This window comes from Gouania willdenowi, chromosome 21 (genome assembly GCF_900634775.1).
Source record: "Gouania willdenowi chromosome 21, fGouWil2.1, whole genome shotgun sequence".
NCBI classification, from domain to species: domain Eukaryota; kingdom Metazoa; phylum Chordata; class Actinopteri; order Blenniiformes; family Gobiesocidae; genus Gouania; species Gouania willdenowi.
In genome coordinates this window covers 25285784-25301003 of record NC_041064.1, presented here as the reverse complement: position 1 = coordinate 25301003, position 15220 = coordinate 25285784, and the positions used below count along the sequence as shown (strand labels likewise).

General features: G+C 40.3%; 1 protein-coding gene across 2 annotated transcripts; it reads left to right on the top strand.

Moving 5' to 3' along the window:
• The first annotated feature begins 3142 nt into the window (after positions 1–3142).
• LOC114454774 (transcription factor 7-like) lies at positions 3143–8309 on the top strand. 2 transcript variants are annotated; one of them, XM_028435531.1, is made up of 8 exons: positions 3143–3435; positions 4583–4778; positions 5885–5937; positions 6037–6102; positions 6221–6368; positions 6488–6595; positions 6704–6799; positions 8233–8309. In XM_028435531.1, the coding sequence occupies exons 1-7, from the start codon at positions 3431–3433 to the stop codon at positions 6761–6763; spliced, it is 636 nt and encodes a 211-aa protein (XP_028291332.1). In that variant the 5' UTR covers positions 3143–3430; the 3' UTR covers positions 6764–6799; positions 8233–8309. The 2 variants fall into 2 exon arrangements, with proteins under 2 accessions (XP_028291332.1, XP_028291333.1); XM_028435532.1 differs by lacking the exon at positions 8233–8309 and adding an exon at positions 7654–8176.
• Positions 8310–15220: the final 6911 nt, after the last annotated feature.

The following is a 15220-nucleotide window of genomic DNA, read 5'->3' as shown; positions in this document are numbered from 1 at the left end:
CTTTTTAAATGTGTCTAATGTTGATGTATTCACATTTATTTGTGTTTGTAAAGAACCTGTTTACACTTTAAGTTGTAAATTTATGTATTATTTTTTATTCATAGTTTTTATTTATTGTGATTTTTATTGTTATCGTGATAAATACCAGAAATTATTCAATATCACTCCTTTCCCTACTGGTTACATACTGATATCTTCCTTGCATTATTCCAAATATCCTCCCACATCTCCTCAGTTATCACTGCACCAAGCACTGTCTCCCAGGTAGATCCCAGAGCCCGAGCATCAACATTTGAGCAGACCCTATTGTAGAAGGCACTAATGGAGGCCTCCCCATCAGTGAAAAGTACCTTTTTCTCCATTACTGCAACAGTCATATCAGTGAGCAAAGAGGTATCTTTCATAATAAAGTCTCAGATCTAGAAATACCAGAAAGGATCTCTTCTTGATATGTCCTATTTTTCCACAACCTCATTAAAAGACATGAGGACACCACCATCAAAGAGATCCCTCAGGGTAGAAATTCCCTTAGCTGTCAATTGCTTGAAAGCTGTGTCCAAAATCCCTGGTAAAAACTCTGGATTGCCAGTGATTGGAGTAAAGACCGAGGTAAACCCCGTCCTCCCCTCCATGTGCTGCGTGATCCTCCTCAGACTATAAAAATTAGAATATCTAGGTGCCAAGTGAGCTGAGCTTGGGTTTATCACTTCTTTATAAATGTTGACCTGCTGGTTTATTCTGACTCTAATCTAAATTCAATATATTTATCATTACTCACATCAGGTTTAGTTTCTACCATCATTTTACATATGTATGGTGTTTTCTCTACAGGGCTGTGATGATTTTGACTCCTATCGAACCAAATCTCTTTCATCAGATGGATCATCTTCCCTCACCAGGTCACATCAACTCATTCCACTCAATGAGACCTGGTTTTAATGCAGACTTTCTATACCAGTGTTTCTCAAATGGGGGTACGTAATGACACTACAGGGGGTAAAATGGTAAATGGACTAGATTTATATAGCGCCTTATCACCACACTGAAGCAGTCCCAAAGCACTTTACATATCAGCTCATTCACCCAATCACTCTCACATTCACACACCAATGGGACAGGACTGCCATGCAAGGTGCTAGTCAACCATTGGGAGCAACTTAGAGTTCAGTGTCTTGCCCAAGGACACTTCAACACATAGTCAGGTACTGGGATCGAAACCCTCAACCTCTCGATCAGAAGACGACCCTCCACCACCTGAGCCACGATCGAGGGTACTTAAGAGAGAGAGTGGAAATTAACAAATAAATAAATAAATGTTGTTTCTCTGCAGCTTTCATTGGGACTCTGGTGTGTGTGACAAGGGATATATTATTGCTTTGGTGTGTGTGCAATACAGGCAATAAAGTATATTTATTCAAAATCAAAAATAAGCACACCGTCTGCTTTTATTATAAATTTCCTTTTTCTGGGACGACAACGATGTAATGAAATAGTTTTTCAGAACTCCAGCTTTAAACAATCATAGAGTTAAATTAAATTAAAACATCTCCTGTTTTTGTCTCTGGAAAACGTATTCTGGCAGTAGTAGTAATTTAACTTAATTTGAATAATAATAGTAGTATTCTCAGTATTAATATTGATAAAAATAAGCCTTGGGGTGTGCATTGCCATGAATCTGACGTTATGATTCACGATTTGCAAGACACAATACAATATATCCCGAAACTGTACAATACAATATACATTGTGATATTTGGCGATATCTATAAACACAAATTTCACCTTTACAAGTACAAAATTGTATGAAATACAATTTCTTTCTTTTTTTTTTAAACTTGTGAGAACAAATAAATGGTAACTAACTATATATATTTTTATATTGGTACTTGAATTACAAAGTGCAACTTTACAAAGTAAAATGCATTGAGGACTGATGTAGTTTAACAACTTGTTACGTGCTATGCATATGTTAGGGCAATAAATCTCTATGTTAAATAACATTGACATGGACATTTGTTGGAATAATTTGATAATCGCACATTGAAATATCGCGATGTATCGCAAAATTAATTTTTTTCTTACACCCTTACTTTGTACTGGCTTTAAACTATTCATATTTACACTATATGCTGTATATCGCTTTTATTAGGCGATTGTTTTTCTTTTTTATTTAATGAACATTGTATTTACATTTTGATATTGAATTATTCATTATCATTATTATGATAGACTATACTCTACCAGCTATTGAAAATGTTCCCAGTCTATTGTTGTTATTTTTGTGCCAATAATAAATAATAATAGAGTTCCACATGTTAAAATTCTTTGTTCAAATTAAAACAACTCATGTCTCTGAAAAAGTATTCTAGTAGTAGTTGTAGTAGTAATGATAATGATAAATGAATAAAAGTAATATTAGTCTCAGCATTATTATTATTGATAAAACTAAGTCTTTGTACTAGCTTAAAACTATATATATATATATATATATATATATATATATATATATGGCCACCTAGGGCGCCCTCTGCTGGAGGGGCGCACCCCCCCAAATTTATATATATTTTAAAAATAATTTTAAATGGTAAAAAAAAAATGTGAAACACACCCTTTACAATAATAACTGTACATGTTTTCTCTTAATTGAATATTAAAAATCTGTACCTACAGCTAATCTTTTGCCCATATTTATATTTATTTTACTTTAATTCTTGTTCTATTCTAAATAATTCTGTCGTGTTGTTTGCACATTGTGTTCTTTGATTTTAAGACATGTGTTACTGAATAGAAAAACCAAACAGGAAAAGAATTGATTTTGGATTTTGCACCTTTTTTTTTTTTTTTTTTTTTTTTTTTTCCTCGAGACATTTGTACTATACCTGTAGGTGTTATATTGTATTATAGTGCATTATTCTGATTTAAAAAAAAGAAAAAAGGTTGTTTTTTTTTTCCAATGGTGTGTTGTGTCGCAGAATTGAATTGTATTGTCTTGATATTTGAAATAAATAATATTGTGTACACTGTGTATTGACTTGAACAAAATAAATAAAATAAAAAATAAAAACTTTATTTTTATTCAGGCATGGCCATGGCCTAAAGCCGGTCCTGCTCTGGGGTCACCAGAAATGTGTGATATCAAAATGGGGTTACAACCCAATTAATGTTGAGAACCACTGCTTTATCCACACTAGACAAAAACAATAATGTTGCTTTAAAAAAAAAAGTGCATTATTTAAATACACGTTGTCCATGGCAACCGCGTCATTTCTCACCCTTTATAAGCGGTTAGAAAGAAAACAAACCGTTTTCCAGTATTTGTGTCTGCAGTTCACTGTTCAGTCTACAAGGAAAACTCTCTCAGAAATCGCCAGCGATTATTTCTGAACATTTTCAACCAGAATATCACATATTAACAACCTCCGCTCTCAAAATGAAGTAAGTAGAAGTTTTATTAGGCTTTATTTTACCGTCAAGTAGTTCCTACTACATTCCACCAGGCGGCAGCACTGCTCCGACATCTTCGTACATGTGGAGGTCATTCATCACAAAGTATAATAATAATAATAATAGCAACATAATTACAGATATAACTACTAATTTAAATGATATACAGCTGATAGGAGTGTGTGTCACAAGTATTTACACAAAACTGACTTGTCTTTAATGATGTTCTAACATTTTTCGTAACGTATTTTTTTTTTTTTTTGGCTAACTATTATAGAAGAGCAATTTTCAAGTGTTTTGTGCATCAGCTAAATATATTTTCATTTGCATAACATTTGAATTCAAATAATTTGGCAAGATATGGGTCATTTTGTGTTTTTTTAGGGGCATTTTGTGTATTTTTATTATTTTTGGGGGGTTCTTATTGTTATTTTGTGTATTTTTCTGTTTTTTTCTGCATTTATGTTGTTGATTTGGGCATTTTTGGGGTCACTCTGTATTATTGTTGTTGTTTTCTGTATTTTCTTGTCTTTTTGTGTAACTTTGTTGACAGTTTGTGTGTCTTTGTAGCTATTCTATAATGTTTTGTTGTTTTCATAGTCATTTTGTTCCTTGAAGTAGTTGTGTCTGTCTTTGTTGAGTCATTTAGTGCAATTTTTAATTTATTTTTACGTTTTTGTGCATTTTACTGTTGATTTGTGTGTTTTGGGAGTCATTTTGTGTGTTGTTGGAGTCATTTTGTGTGTTTTTGTTGTTATTTGGGGGTTCTTATTGTATTTTTCTGCATTTATGTTGTTGATTTGTGCATTTTTGGGGTCACTTTCTGTATTATTGTTGTTGTTTTCTGTATTTTCTTGTCATTTTGTGTAACTTTGTTGACAATTTGTGTGTCTTTGCTGTTGTGTCTGTCTTTGTTGAGTCATTTAGTGCAATTTTTCATTTATTTAGATTTTTTTTTAATGTTTTTGTGTATTTCACTGTTCATTCAGTGAAATACACTGGGAATCATTTTGTGTATTATGTTTAGGTTTATATTCCTTCCAGCTTCTCTCTCTCTCTCTCTCTCTCTTTGTGTGTGTGTGTGTGTGTGTATCTTATTTATTTTCTTTGTCTCCTTGTTTATTTCTTTGTGTCACAGGATACCATTGAACATGCTGATGGATCCTGTGGTCCAGGAGGAGGAGGAGTTGAAGAATCTCCTTCCTGAGATTACAGATGTTGTGGAGCTGTATCCAGAGGTTGCAGGACTGGTGCACTGGGCGACTTACCCTGTGATGTCATCTCCTGCTCCTCCTCTTTGTAAATGTCCTCCTCCACCGTTAACAGACCTCCAAGTAAGAATCACTGAAACACATGGTGCCAATGTGGGCAACATCACAGCATACATTTGTTCATCCATTAAGAACAGACAGACCCTTCCTCATTCTTCTATATGACTCTGTTGTTGTTATAAACACAGTTTTAATGGATTTATTTAGATCTTTTTATCCAGTCCTTATGTGGCATTGGAATATCACCCAGTTTGGTTTCTTTGACAGACCCTAGCAGTAGTTTTTTGGTGGATGGTTGATATCATGGTTGGGATAAAAAAAAAAATTGTAATTACATAATTGATATCTAATTACAATTATAAAATGATTATAATTGTAATTGTATTTGAAAAAAAAACTGTTGCTGTTGTAATCATAATTAAATTGTAATTGAGTTCAGATAATTGACTTTGTAATAGTAATTATTCAGTGCCAAGGCACAAAAATGTAAAAATCTGGGATTTTTTTTCAGATAAGGCCATCATAAAATCCAGTAAGGCATAAAAATAAAAATAAAATAAAAATAATAAAATGTAGAACACCCACATTTCAGAGATATGGCTGTATATAGTAAGGCATAAAAATGGAAAAATATGGCTTATTTTTACTGTTAAGACAATTTTAAAAATTGAAGGAAAAAATAATAATAATTAGGGGGTATACTGACAGAAAAGAGGCTCAGACGCCCACACCAAAAATAATAATACCAATATTTTCATTAATTAGGAAGTCTAACAAATTAACCAAGAGATCAAAAACAAATTGAATGATAGATAATAATTTTTAGTGTATTTTATAGTTGATTTAAGATGTGGGAGACAACTGACCCGTCATCATGGTGCTAACAGAAAGCTAACATAAGAGGAAGGTCACATTTTATGGGGTTATTCATTCCAGGCTCAGTAATTGTGATTAACTGAATTTGAACTTTAGTAATTGACAATGTAATTGTAATTGACTTTCAGGGGGAAAATCATATTTGTAATTTGAATTGTAATTGGAAAAAATGCAGGTCACCAAACTCATAATATAGTTGTAATTGAACATGGATAATTGAGGATGTAATTGTAATAGAAAAATGCAATTGACCCAAACCCTGGTGTCTAACATTCATGTTTTTGTGTCTCCAGTTTTACAGCACTCCTTTCTTCCCACGTGAATGTTTTCCGTCTTTTGAAGAACGGTAAGCAAAGCAAACAAACACACCTGATCCATCAGACGTTGGTCCACATGTTTGTGACATGATTTCTCATCCAGCGTGTTTATGTTTTTATCTTTGTAGAGATGAGTTGGATGAGTTATTGGCTGTCATGCCACCAGAGGCCCTGGAACCCATCCCAGTTCCAAAGTAAGTGTCCTTGAGTTGTTTTAATTGTCTTTTTTTTCTGAGTAACTCTTGATCAGAGTGTCTCCCTGCTCTCTCTCTCTACTACTCTCTGCTCACTGTTTGTGTTTTGTTCCTTCAGAAAAAGGAAGCGTGAGGAGGGTAAGGGCCCATATGTTAAGAAACCTCCCAACGCATTCATGCTTTTCTTAAAAAGTGAGAGGAAGACGGTGCAGGAAGAGCTCGGCATTAGAAACAGTGCTGCCATCAACAAAGTTCTTTCTGAACGTGTACGTTTGTTGGTTCCTCAATAAGTTATCTGTGATCTTCACATTTTTGTCTTCGTTGTGTTTGTGTGTGTGTGTGTGTGTGTGTGTGTGTGTGACACTTTGTTATTGTCCATCCACAGTGGAAGTCTTTGGAAGAAAACAAAAGAGAACTCTTTCAAGCAGAAGCCCAAATAGAAGCTGACATCCATGCTCTGAATAACCCCGGCTGGAGCAACAAAGCAAACTACGTAAGTCTACTCTGCAGAAATGTTTACCCATCAACCTTAGAGGTGATGACATCATGACTGTGGAAGTGTTTAATCAGCTGACTAGAATTTTCACGTGTCTGTTTTTAGGGGAAAAAGAGTAAAAAATCACGGACTAAAGCTCCACCTCTGCCTCCACCCTCCTGCTGATGGGAATGTATAATAAACATCACCAACATACTAACGGTAAGTATCATTACTCAAAACATCACTTCATTTTATGAGGATTTTATTTCAAAATGGTTTTTCCACAAATGTGAAATCAGGTCATCAGTTACTATAAAACAAGAATAATGTGTATCTAAAGTAATATGCAGACATGGACACACACTCTGAACACAGGTTTAATCTCAACTGTGTGTTTTATTGTTTTAGTCTAAGACACATGTCAAACTAAACTTTAGAACATCCAATTCATCCCCTTGGAAAAAAGTTAAAATGACATAGAAAACAATATATCAGCTTCTCCAAATATTTCAAGGAAACTCTAGTCTTTTCATGCTTAGATCACATGATGGCAGTCATTTTTAATTGCAAATTGTTGAAAGAACTCTCAGTTTTTCCCAAACTGTGCAATTTTCATCAAATTATTTCACAAAGGTTTCCTGAATTACATTAAAAATTTCTCACAATATCAAGAAAATTTGAAGAGAATAACATATTGGGAATAATATCTCTCACTTATTGCTTGGATATTGTCGATACCTTAATCAATACTAATAATAATTCATCAATGCTCTAAAACAAAAATGAGGTGTACCTTAATGTGATGTGCAGACATGGACACACTCTCTGAGAACAAGTTTAATCAGATGTGTTTTAATGTCTCAGTCTAAGAGTATTGAGTTTTGCATCAATTTAACTTCAAATTGTGTCTGTGCTCTCCATAGATTGTTTGAAATGCATATATCAGCATCTAAGATGTTCTTTAACAATGTGAATTAGTTTAGTTTATGGTGGATTCTATCATAGAAACTCACCTAGAAACAAGCCTGCAGTAGAATCAGAAGACTCATCAGCTGTTCTCTATATTTTACTAGCACCAAGGACAGCAACGACATCAGCAGCAACAACAGCAAGGGCAACTTCAGCAGCAACATCAACAGCAACAACGGCAACAGCAACAACAAGGGCAATGTCAACAGCAACATCAGCAGCAACAACAGCAGCAGCAACAGCAAGGGCAACGACAGCATCAACATCAACAGCTGCAACAGCAGCAGCAACAACAAGGGCAATGTCGGCAGCAACGTCAACAGCAGCAGCAACAACGAGGGCAACATCATCAGCAACATAAACAGTGGCAACTATTGATGTTGCTTCTGACATTGCCCTTGTTGTTGCTGCTGATGCTGTTGCCACTGTTGACATTGCCCATGTTGCTGCTGCTGCTGCTGTTGCCGTAACAACAAGGGCAATATCAGCAGCAATAAACAGTGGCAACAGCATCAGCCGCAACAACAAGGGCAATGTCAGCAGCAACATCAACAGCGACAGCAGCAGCAACGACAAGGACCTCAACAGCAACATCAACAACAAGGATGATGCTGTTGCCGCTGTTGATGTTGCCCTTGTTGTTGAATCAGAAGACTCATCAGCTGTTCTCTATATTTTACTAGCATCAAGGACAGCAACGACATCAGCAGCAAGAACAACAAGGGCGACATCAACAGCAACAACCGCAACAGCAACAACCGCAACAGCAACAACAAGGGCAATGTCAACAGCAACATCAGCAGCAACTACAGCATCAGCAGCTACAACAAAATCAATGTCATCAACAGCATCAGCAGCAACAAGAAGGGTTATGTCAGTAGCAACATCAACAGCAGCAGCAGCAACAACAAGGGCATCGTGAAGGACAACATCAACAGGGGCAACTGTTGTTGTTGCTGCTGATGTTGCTGTTGATGTTGTTTTTGTCGTTGCTGCTGCTGTCACTGTTGATGTTGCTGTAGAAGTTGCCCTTGTTGTTGGTGCTGCTGCTGTTGCTGCTGATATTGCCCTTGTTGTTACTGCTGATGCTGTTGCCGCTGTTGATGTTGCTGCTGACGTTGCCCTTGTTGTTGAATCAGAAGACTCATCAGCTGTTCTCTATATTTTCCTATCATCAAGGACAGCAATGGCATCAGCAGCAAGAACAACAAGGGCGACGTCAGCAGCAACATCAACAGCAACAACGGCAACAGCAACAACAAGATCAATGTCATCAACAGCATCAGCAGCAACAAGAAGGGTTATATCAGCAGCAACATCAACAGCAGCAGCAGCAACAACAAGGGCATCTTCAACGGCAACATCAACAGGGGCAACTGTTGTTGTTGCTGCTGATTTTGCTGTTGTCCTTGTCATTGCTGCTGCTATCACTGTTGATGTTGCTGCTGACAATGCCCCTGTTGTTGCCGCTGTTGATGTTGCTGCTGACGTTGCTTTTGTTGTTGAATCAGAAGACTCATCAGATGTTCTCTATTTTTTCCTAGCACCAAGGACAGACAGCTAGAACAAGGGCAACAGCAACAACAAGGACAATGTCAACAGCAGCATCAGCAGCAACAACGAGGGCAACGTCAGCAGCACCATCAACAGCATCAGCAGCAGCAACAAGACCAACATCAGCAACAACATCAACAATGGCAACAGCATCAGCCTTGTTGTTGTTCAAATTTCTATCTTATGTCTATATCTATAGCTATATATATATATATTTATATATGTATCTAAATGTATAATAAAACAATATTTGAACTAAGTGGGAAAAGAACTTGCTTTCTAACTCACACACACACATCACAAAAAGGTATTAGAAGTCTATTTATTCAGAGTCAATAGAAAATCATTGACCAATGTCAATGTGTCAATAAATATTTTATCGATTACTTTTTTTTAAAAATATCTATGAAGAAGGAAACTGGGTTTTCAGAAATAATTCAGGAGAAGGTTTTTAAGCTGTTCAGGGACCAGGATTTGTAATGAAAGTGGACAATATCATTTTCCAGTGGATATTGCTGCTGAAAAATTATTTTGGCGCAAACCAATCAGTAAATTCAATAGTCCACCCTTTTACAAAAAAATGAATTATACAACCTATACATTAATGACCCTTCCTTACATGTGAGTACATAAGTTGCACGTTAAGTGTAAAAGTGCTGAGTCTTATAAAAAATATGAGCCAGAAGAGGCTGGAAGGGCTCAGATAGTTATACAGTGAAACTTACACACAGAAACTGGTGAATTACTGACGTGTTTTTGGCTGTACCAATCGGTCAGACCATAAAAACATTTGGAGTTTTATTGACTGTCAAAAGTTATATCAAATCAAGGAGAACAATGTCAAAAGTTATCAGAGGAAAGGAGGTGTTTGTGGTTAGCGAAGCTGAACCAGGATCTACGAGGCTAAAATCTGGACAACATCTGAATTTGTTTGGCTCATTTCTTGTCAGGTAAGTGAATTGTTGATAGCAGCGGCTGATGATAAGAATACAATTCATTTTCACCTGCACTACTATTAAATATGATTTCAATCAATCACTCAATCTTTTATTTGTATAGCGCCAAATCATAACCAATGGTATCTCAAGACACTTTACAGTAGAGCAGTAAAGTTTCACCACCTAACACGTTACTGCTCTACACACGGCTTAATGTGTGTGTGTGTGTTATTGTTGCACAGATTTGGAGAAAATAATTTCGACTTCCCAGTTGCCACATTGTCCAAAGACACGGGTAAAATGGTGTCGGAATACCACTCAGATTCTTCTGATGAGGAGAGCAAATGTCGCACAATTGTGCGATGGTCAGACCCAGCTTTGATTTCACTGTTTAAGAATGAAACACAGTCAGTTTGTTTCCTTTTAAATATATTTTTTATAGTGTTAGTGTATCAGAAAATTGGTTCCTGCATCATTTAAAATCTTAAAACAGTATCTAAAAGTGGCTCCGTTAGTGGTTCTAGCGCTGTCCAAGGTACTTATCCCGTCCGCCAGAAAGTACTAGTCCCAAGTAGGAAGGGGAGTGGGCTTGAAGTGAATCCGTAGCTCCTATCCCAGATGTCGGCGCGTCCGATGTTAATGTGCGTATCAGTCCTCCTCCTGCGCGAGTTGGCACGTCTCCAACGGCGACTCTCGACGGGCCTGCAGCGGTGTAGACGTGGCACCGTCTCTTCCGGGATCCCCGACAGCTCTGCTGACGACGTCCAACGATGCGCTGTCAACACAGTAAACAGTTCCTCAGGCAAAGCAACGCATCGGCACCATGCTCAGCCTTTCGCTCAGGAGGATAAAACACATTCCTTTACTCAGCTGTTTGTGCGCGCATCAATATCCATCCGCTGATCCACCGCCTCGGCGTCCCGTTGCCCGTGCGTCTCCGGATCTATGGGGAGGATCATCCACTTCCTTGTGCACGCTCCCGGGTGCCGCCGCTCGCATAGAGTCCTCTGCCTGCTCCTCGCGTGGTATCTTTCTCTGGTCACCTTTTTCCTCCTCAATGTTCCTTTTATATTCCCACCTACTATCCCAGGAACACCTTTGATAGGTTAAGCGCACCCGTGCGTAATTGGTCTGAGTAGGGGGGTGTGTCAGGTCCATCGGTCATAGTTTTCTATCGTGAATATTTACAACATCACTACATGAACACACACTGCAAACTTAATGACACTCCACAGCATATGCACAAAAACACACCACGCACAGGCACAAAAAAGTACTTTGTATGGTTTGAACCAATACACTTGACATTTCCCCCCCTTTTTAACCCTAGTCGTCTCGACTACTCACTGTGTACGGAACCTAGCAGGGGGCAGCCCAAAGTTTGTCCTCCGTGAGTGGCGTACCACTGGTTGTTCAGGTTCATTTTCCTGCCCCAATGCCCCAGGAGACACAGGTGGGCCTGCCGGTACCTCCTGTATTTGGGGTGTAGGGTGCATCATGGTGCCGGTCACTATGCCTGGCAACCACAATGTTGGTGGGATGAGGTTTTGCGGGGCCGTTACAGGGTCTCTTGCCACCTCTCCTCCTGCGTCATGTTCCACTGTAAGGGGACAAGGTCGTATGTTATTGCGATGTAGTGTGCGTGTGGGTGCTTCCTTACCCTCTGGTTTTACAACATACACCGGGTGGCCATCCCTTAGCTGCCTCACTACCACAAAGGGTTCTGGTAACCATCGGGGTGCCAATTTTCCTTTTGCCCGCCTGCGGAAATTGCGGAGGAGTACCCTTTCTCCTGGTAGTAGTGGGACAGACGTCGCCCGACGATTATAACGGGTTGCATCTCTTCCTTGTCTCTTCTGAGATTGTTCTTTAACCAACTGGTACACTTGGCTCAATGTTTTGTTGTGCTGATAGGCCCACCCCTGTAATGTCTGTGACTGTGTTGCTGGTCTCAAACCAAGGGTCCAGTCCATGGGAAGGCGTGCATGTCTACCAAAGACCACATAGTGTGGGGTTAAACCTGTGGTGCTGTGTACAGTGTTATTATAGGCTTGAAGTAGGGCAGGCAGTTTACTGTGCCATTGGGCTTGGTCTGTTTCACTTATGGACGACAGCAATTTCAGCAGCGTTTGGTTAAACCTCTCGCAAGCTCCGTTTCCTTGTGGATGATAGGCCGTGGTACGGCTCTTTTGACATCCATAAAGTTGGCACAACTCCCCCATTAATGCTGACTCAAAAGCTCCACCTCTATCCGTGAGGATCCGTTCCGGGCAGCCGAAGATCTGGATCATGCTGGTGTACAAGGCCCGTGCTGTTGTGCCTGCTAATTGGTCCTTGGTCGGCACTGCAAAGGAGTACTTTGAAAAAAGGTCCGTTATTACCAAGATATAGGGGTATTGTTCCCCCGGGCAACCAATAGACAAATAATCCAGGCCTACTACTTCAAATGGGTAAGAGGTTTTAATGGACATTAACGGGGCTCGTACCTCTGGTCCAGCTTTGGCGCTTAAACAGTGCCAACATGCTGCTGTCCACTCCTTGATCTCCTGGGTCATCCGGGGCCAGTAGCACCTTTGACGAACAGCGGCCAGGGTTCTCGCACTGCTAGGATGACCCATCTTCTGGTGGTATTGCTTCCACACCTCATGAGTCTCCTGTGGTGGGATAAGAACTTGGAAGACCTCTAGTCCCATGTGATCCACTGTTAATCGCCCCAGGACCCCATTCTTCAGTCTGATGTTCTCCCATTCTTTACACAGTCGTGTCATATAAGGGGACAAGTCTACCTGCGGTTGAGGTACATCTTGCTCCTTCCACTGATGGAATTGGGCAAGGTCCTCGTCCTGGTGTTGGAGTTCTCGCCAGTCCTTGCTCTCCTCAGCTGTGACCTTAGCTGTTTCTGCCATTACCCTCGGCGCTGACAGTCTCGATAATGCATCGGCATTCCCGTTCTTTGCACCTGGTCGGTATTTGATGGTGTATTTGAAGTTAGCGAGTTGTGCCACCCAACGTTGTTCCACTGCTCCCAGTCTTGCCGTTTCTAGGTGTGCCAGTGGATTATTGTCTGTAAAGACAGTAAATTCAGTGCCATACAAGTAGTCTTTAAATTTATCAGTGATGGCCCACTTCATTGCCAACAATTCAAGTTTAAAGGAGCTATAGTTTTGGTCATTGCGTTCAGTGGGGTGGAGGCTGCGGCTGGCATAGGCAATTACACGCTCCTTACCCTCCTGCACTTGAGCGAGCACTGCACCCAATCCCTCCAGACTAGCGTCAGTGTACAAATTAAAGGGTTGGCAAAAGTCAGCATAGGCCAGTATTGGAGCCTTTACCAATAAGTTTTTTAACTGGTCAAATGCCTTTTGACAGTCTCCAGACCACTCTATGGGCACATTACTTTTCCCTTTAACAGAAGTGCCACGTGTCAGTGCATGAAGAGGAGCAGCAACTTTGGAGAACGCAGGGATAAAACGTCTGTAGTAGCCAGCAAATCCGAGAAAAGATTTTACCTGTTTGGCTGTTTCTGGTATCGGCCATTCTCTCACCACCGTAGTTTTGGCAGGGTCAGTAGAAACCCCTCTCTCACTAATGATATGGCCTAGGTAGGCCACCTGCCGCTGGAACAGGTGACACTTCTTAGGCTGGAGCTTTAGACCGTGTTGCTGCAACCTCTGAAACACCTCCTCCAAGTGCTGTATATGGCTCCTGAAATCAGAGGAGAACACTACTACATCATCCAAATAGATTAAGAGCGAGTCATTAACCATATTTCCGAGGCAACGTTGCATAAGCCTTTGAAAGGTCGCCGGGGCATTGCACAGGCCGAAAGGCATACGTTCGAACTTGTATAAGCCAAACGGTGTAGTAAAGGCAGTTTTCTCCCGATCGTCAGGGTCCATTTCTACCTGCCAATAGCCGCTAGCTAAGTCCAAGGTGGAATACCATTTAGCGGATTTAAGACCAGTGAGGGATTCTTCAATGCGGGGTAGTGGGTAAGCATCTTTGTGAGTCAATGCATTTAGTTTCCTAAAGTCCACACAAAACCTCCAGCTTCCATCTTTCTTCTTTACGAGAACAACTGGGGCTGCCCAAGGGCTTACACTCTCTCTTACCACTCCCCCGTCCAACATATGTTGCAGCAAAGCACGAAGTTCTGCATAAAGGGTCGGAGGCACCGGCCGGTATCTTTCCCGACTCGGGGGTGCCGAGCCAGTGGGGATCTGATGCTTAACAACTCCAGTGTGGCCGAAGTCCTCTTCATGTTCAGCAAACACCGTACTCCATCTTTGCAACATTTTAGTCATCTCTGTTTGTTGTTCAGCTGTCAGTCTGTCCCCCTGTAAAGACATCACAGGGTGAACACCTTCCCCATCAATATCAGGTACACTCACTTGTCTTACAGCTACTTCGACCACATCCGCTTCAATGTGGTGGATCGTCAACTCCTGTTCCCCTCGAACGTCATCCAACTTTATCTCCAGTACTTTAGCCAATGGTCGTCGTTGTGGAATTTCCACAGAATATGGATTGGGGTTACAAAGGCGGCAGGGGACCCGTCCATCTTTGAGTCTCACCAAGGACCATGCCACCTGAAACTCAGTCTCATTATCAGAAAGTGGTTCCACCATCACTAGGGGCTGATTCTTTGTCCCTTCTACTACTTGCATCCAGACAATCATCTCTGACTCTGGTGGGATTACTACTGGGGACTGTTTTGGGAGTCTTACTATGCTTTCGTAAGGTGGGCCGGAGTCTCTGGTGGCCACCCTTTGACATTCAGTTAGAGCTTGAGTCCACACCGTTCCCTCTTTTGATGGAAGATTGGTCCTGAAAACAACCAGTCCTGGATGGTTGCTCTGGTTCAGAATAGACCACAGTGGCTTTATAATGTTCATTCCAAGGATACCTTTTTCTGGTCCAAGGCATTCATCTTTTACAATAACCACTCCTTTCTCAGGTAGGTGAACTCCCCCTACAAAACAGTCCACCAGTGCATATCCAACATAAGGGATGTCGAGGCCATTAGCGGCACGAAGATTAAGCCACGGTACCTGATCTGCTTGGGTCATACCCGTCCCCCCAAGGTGTCTCTGGAACAGTGTCTGGCTCATCAGGGTGACCTGGGATCCTGTGTCCAACAAAAAAGAGATAGGTTTCCCATTAATAGCAACCACCACAT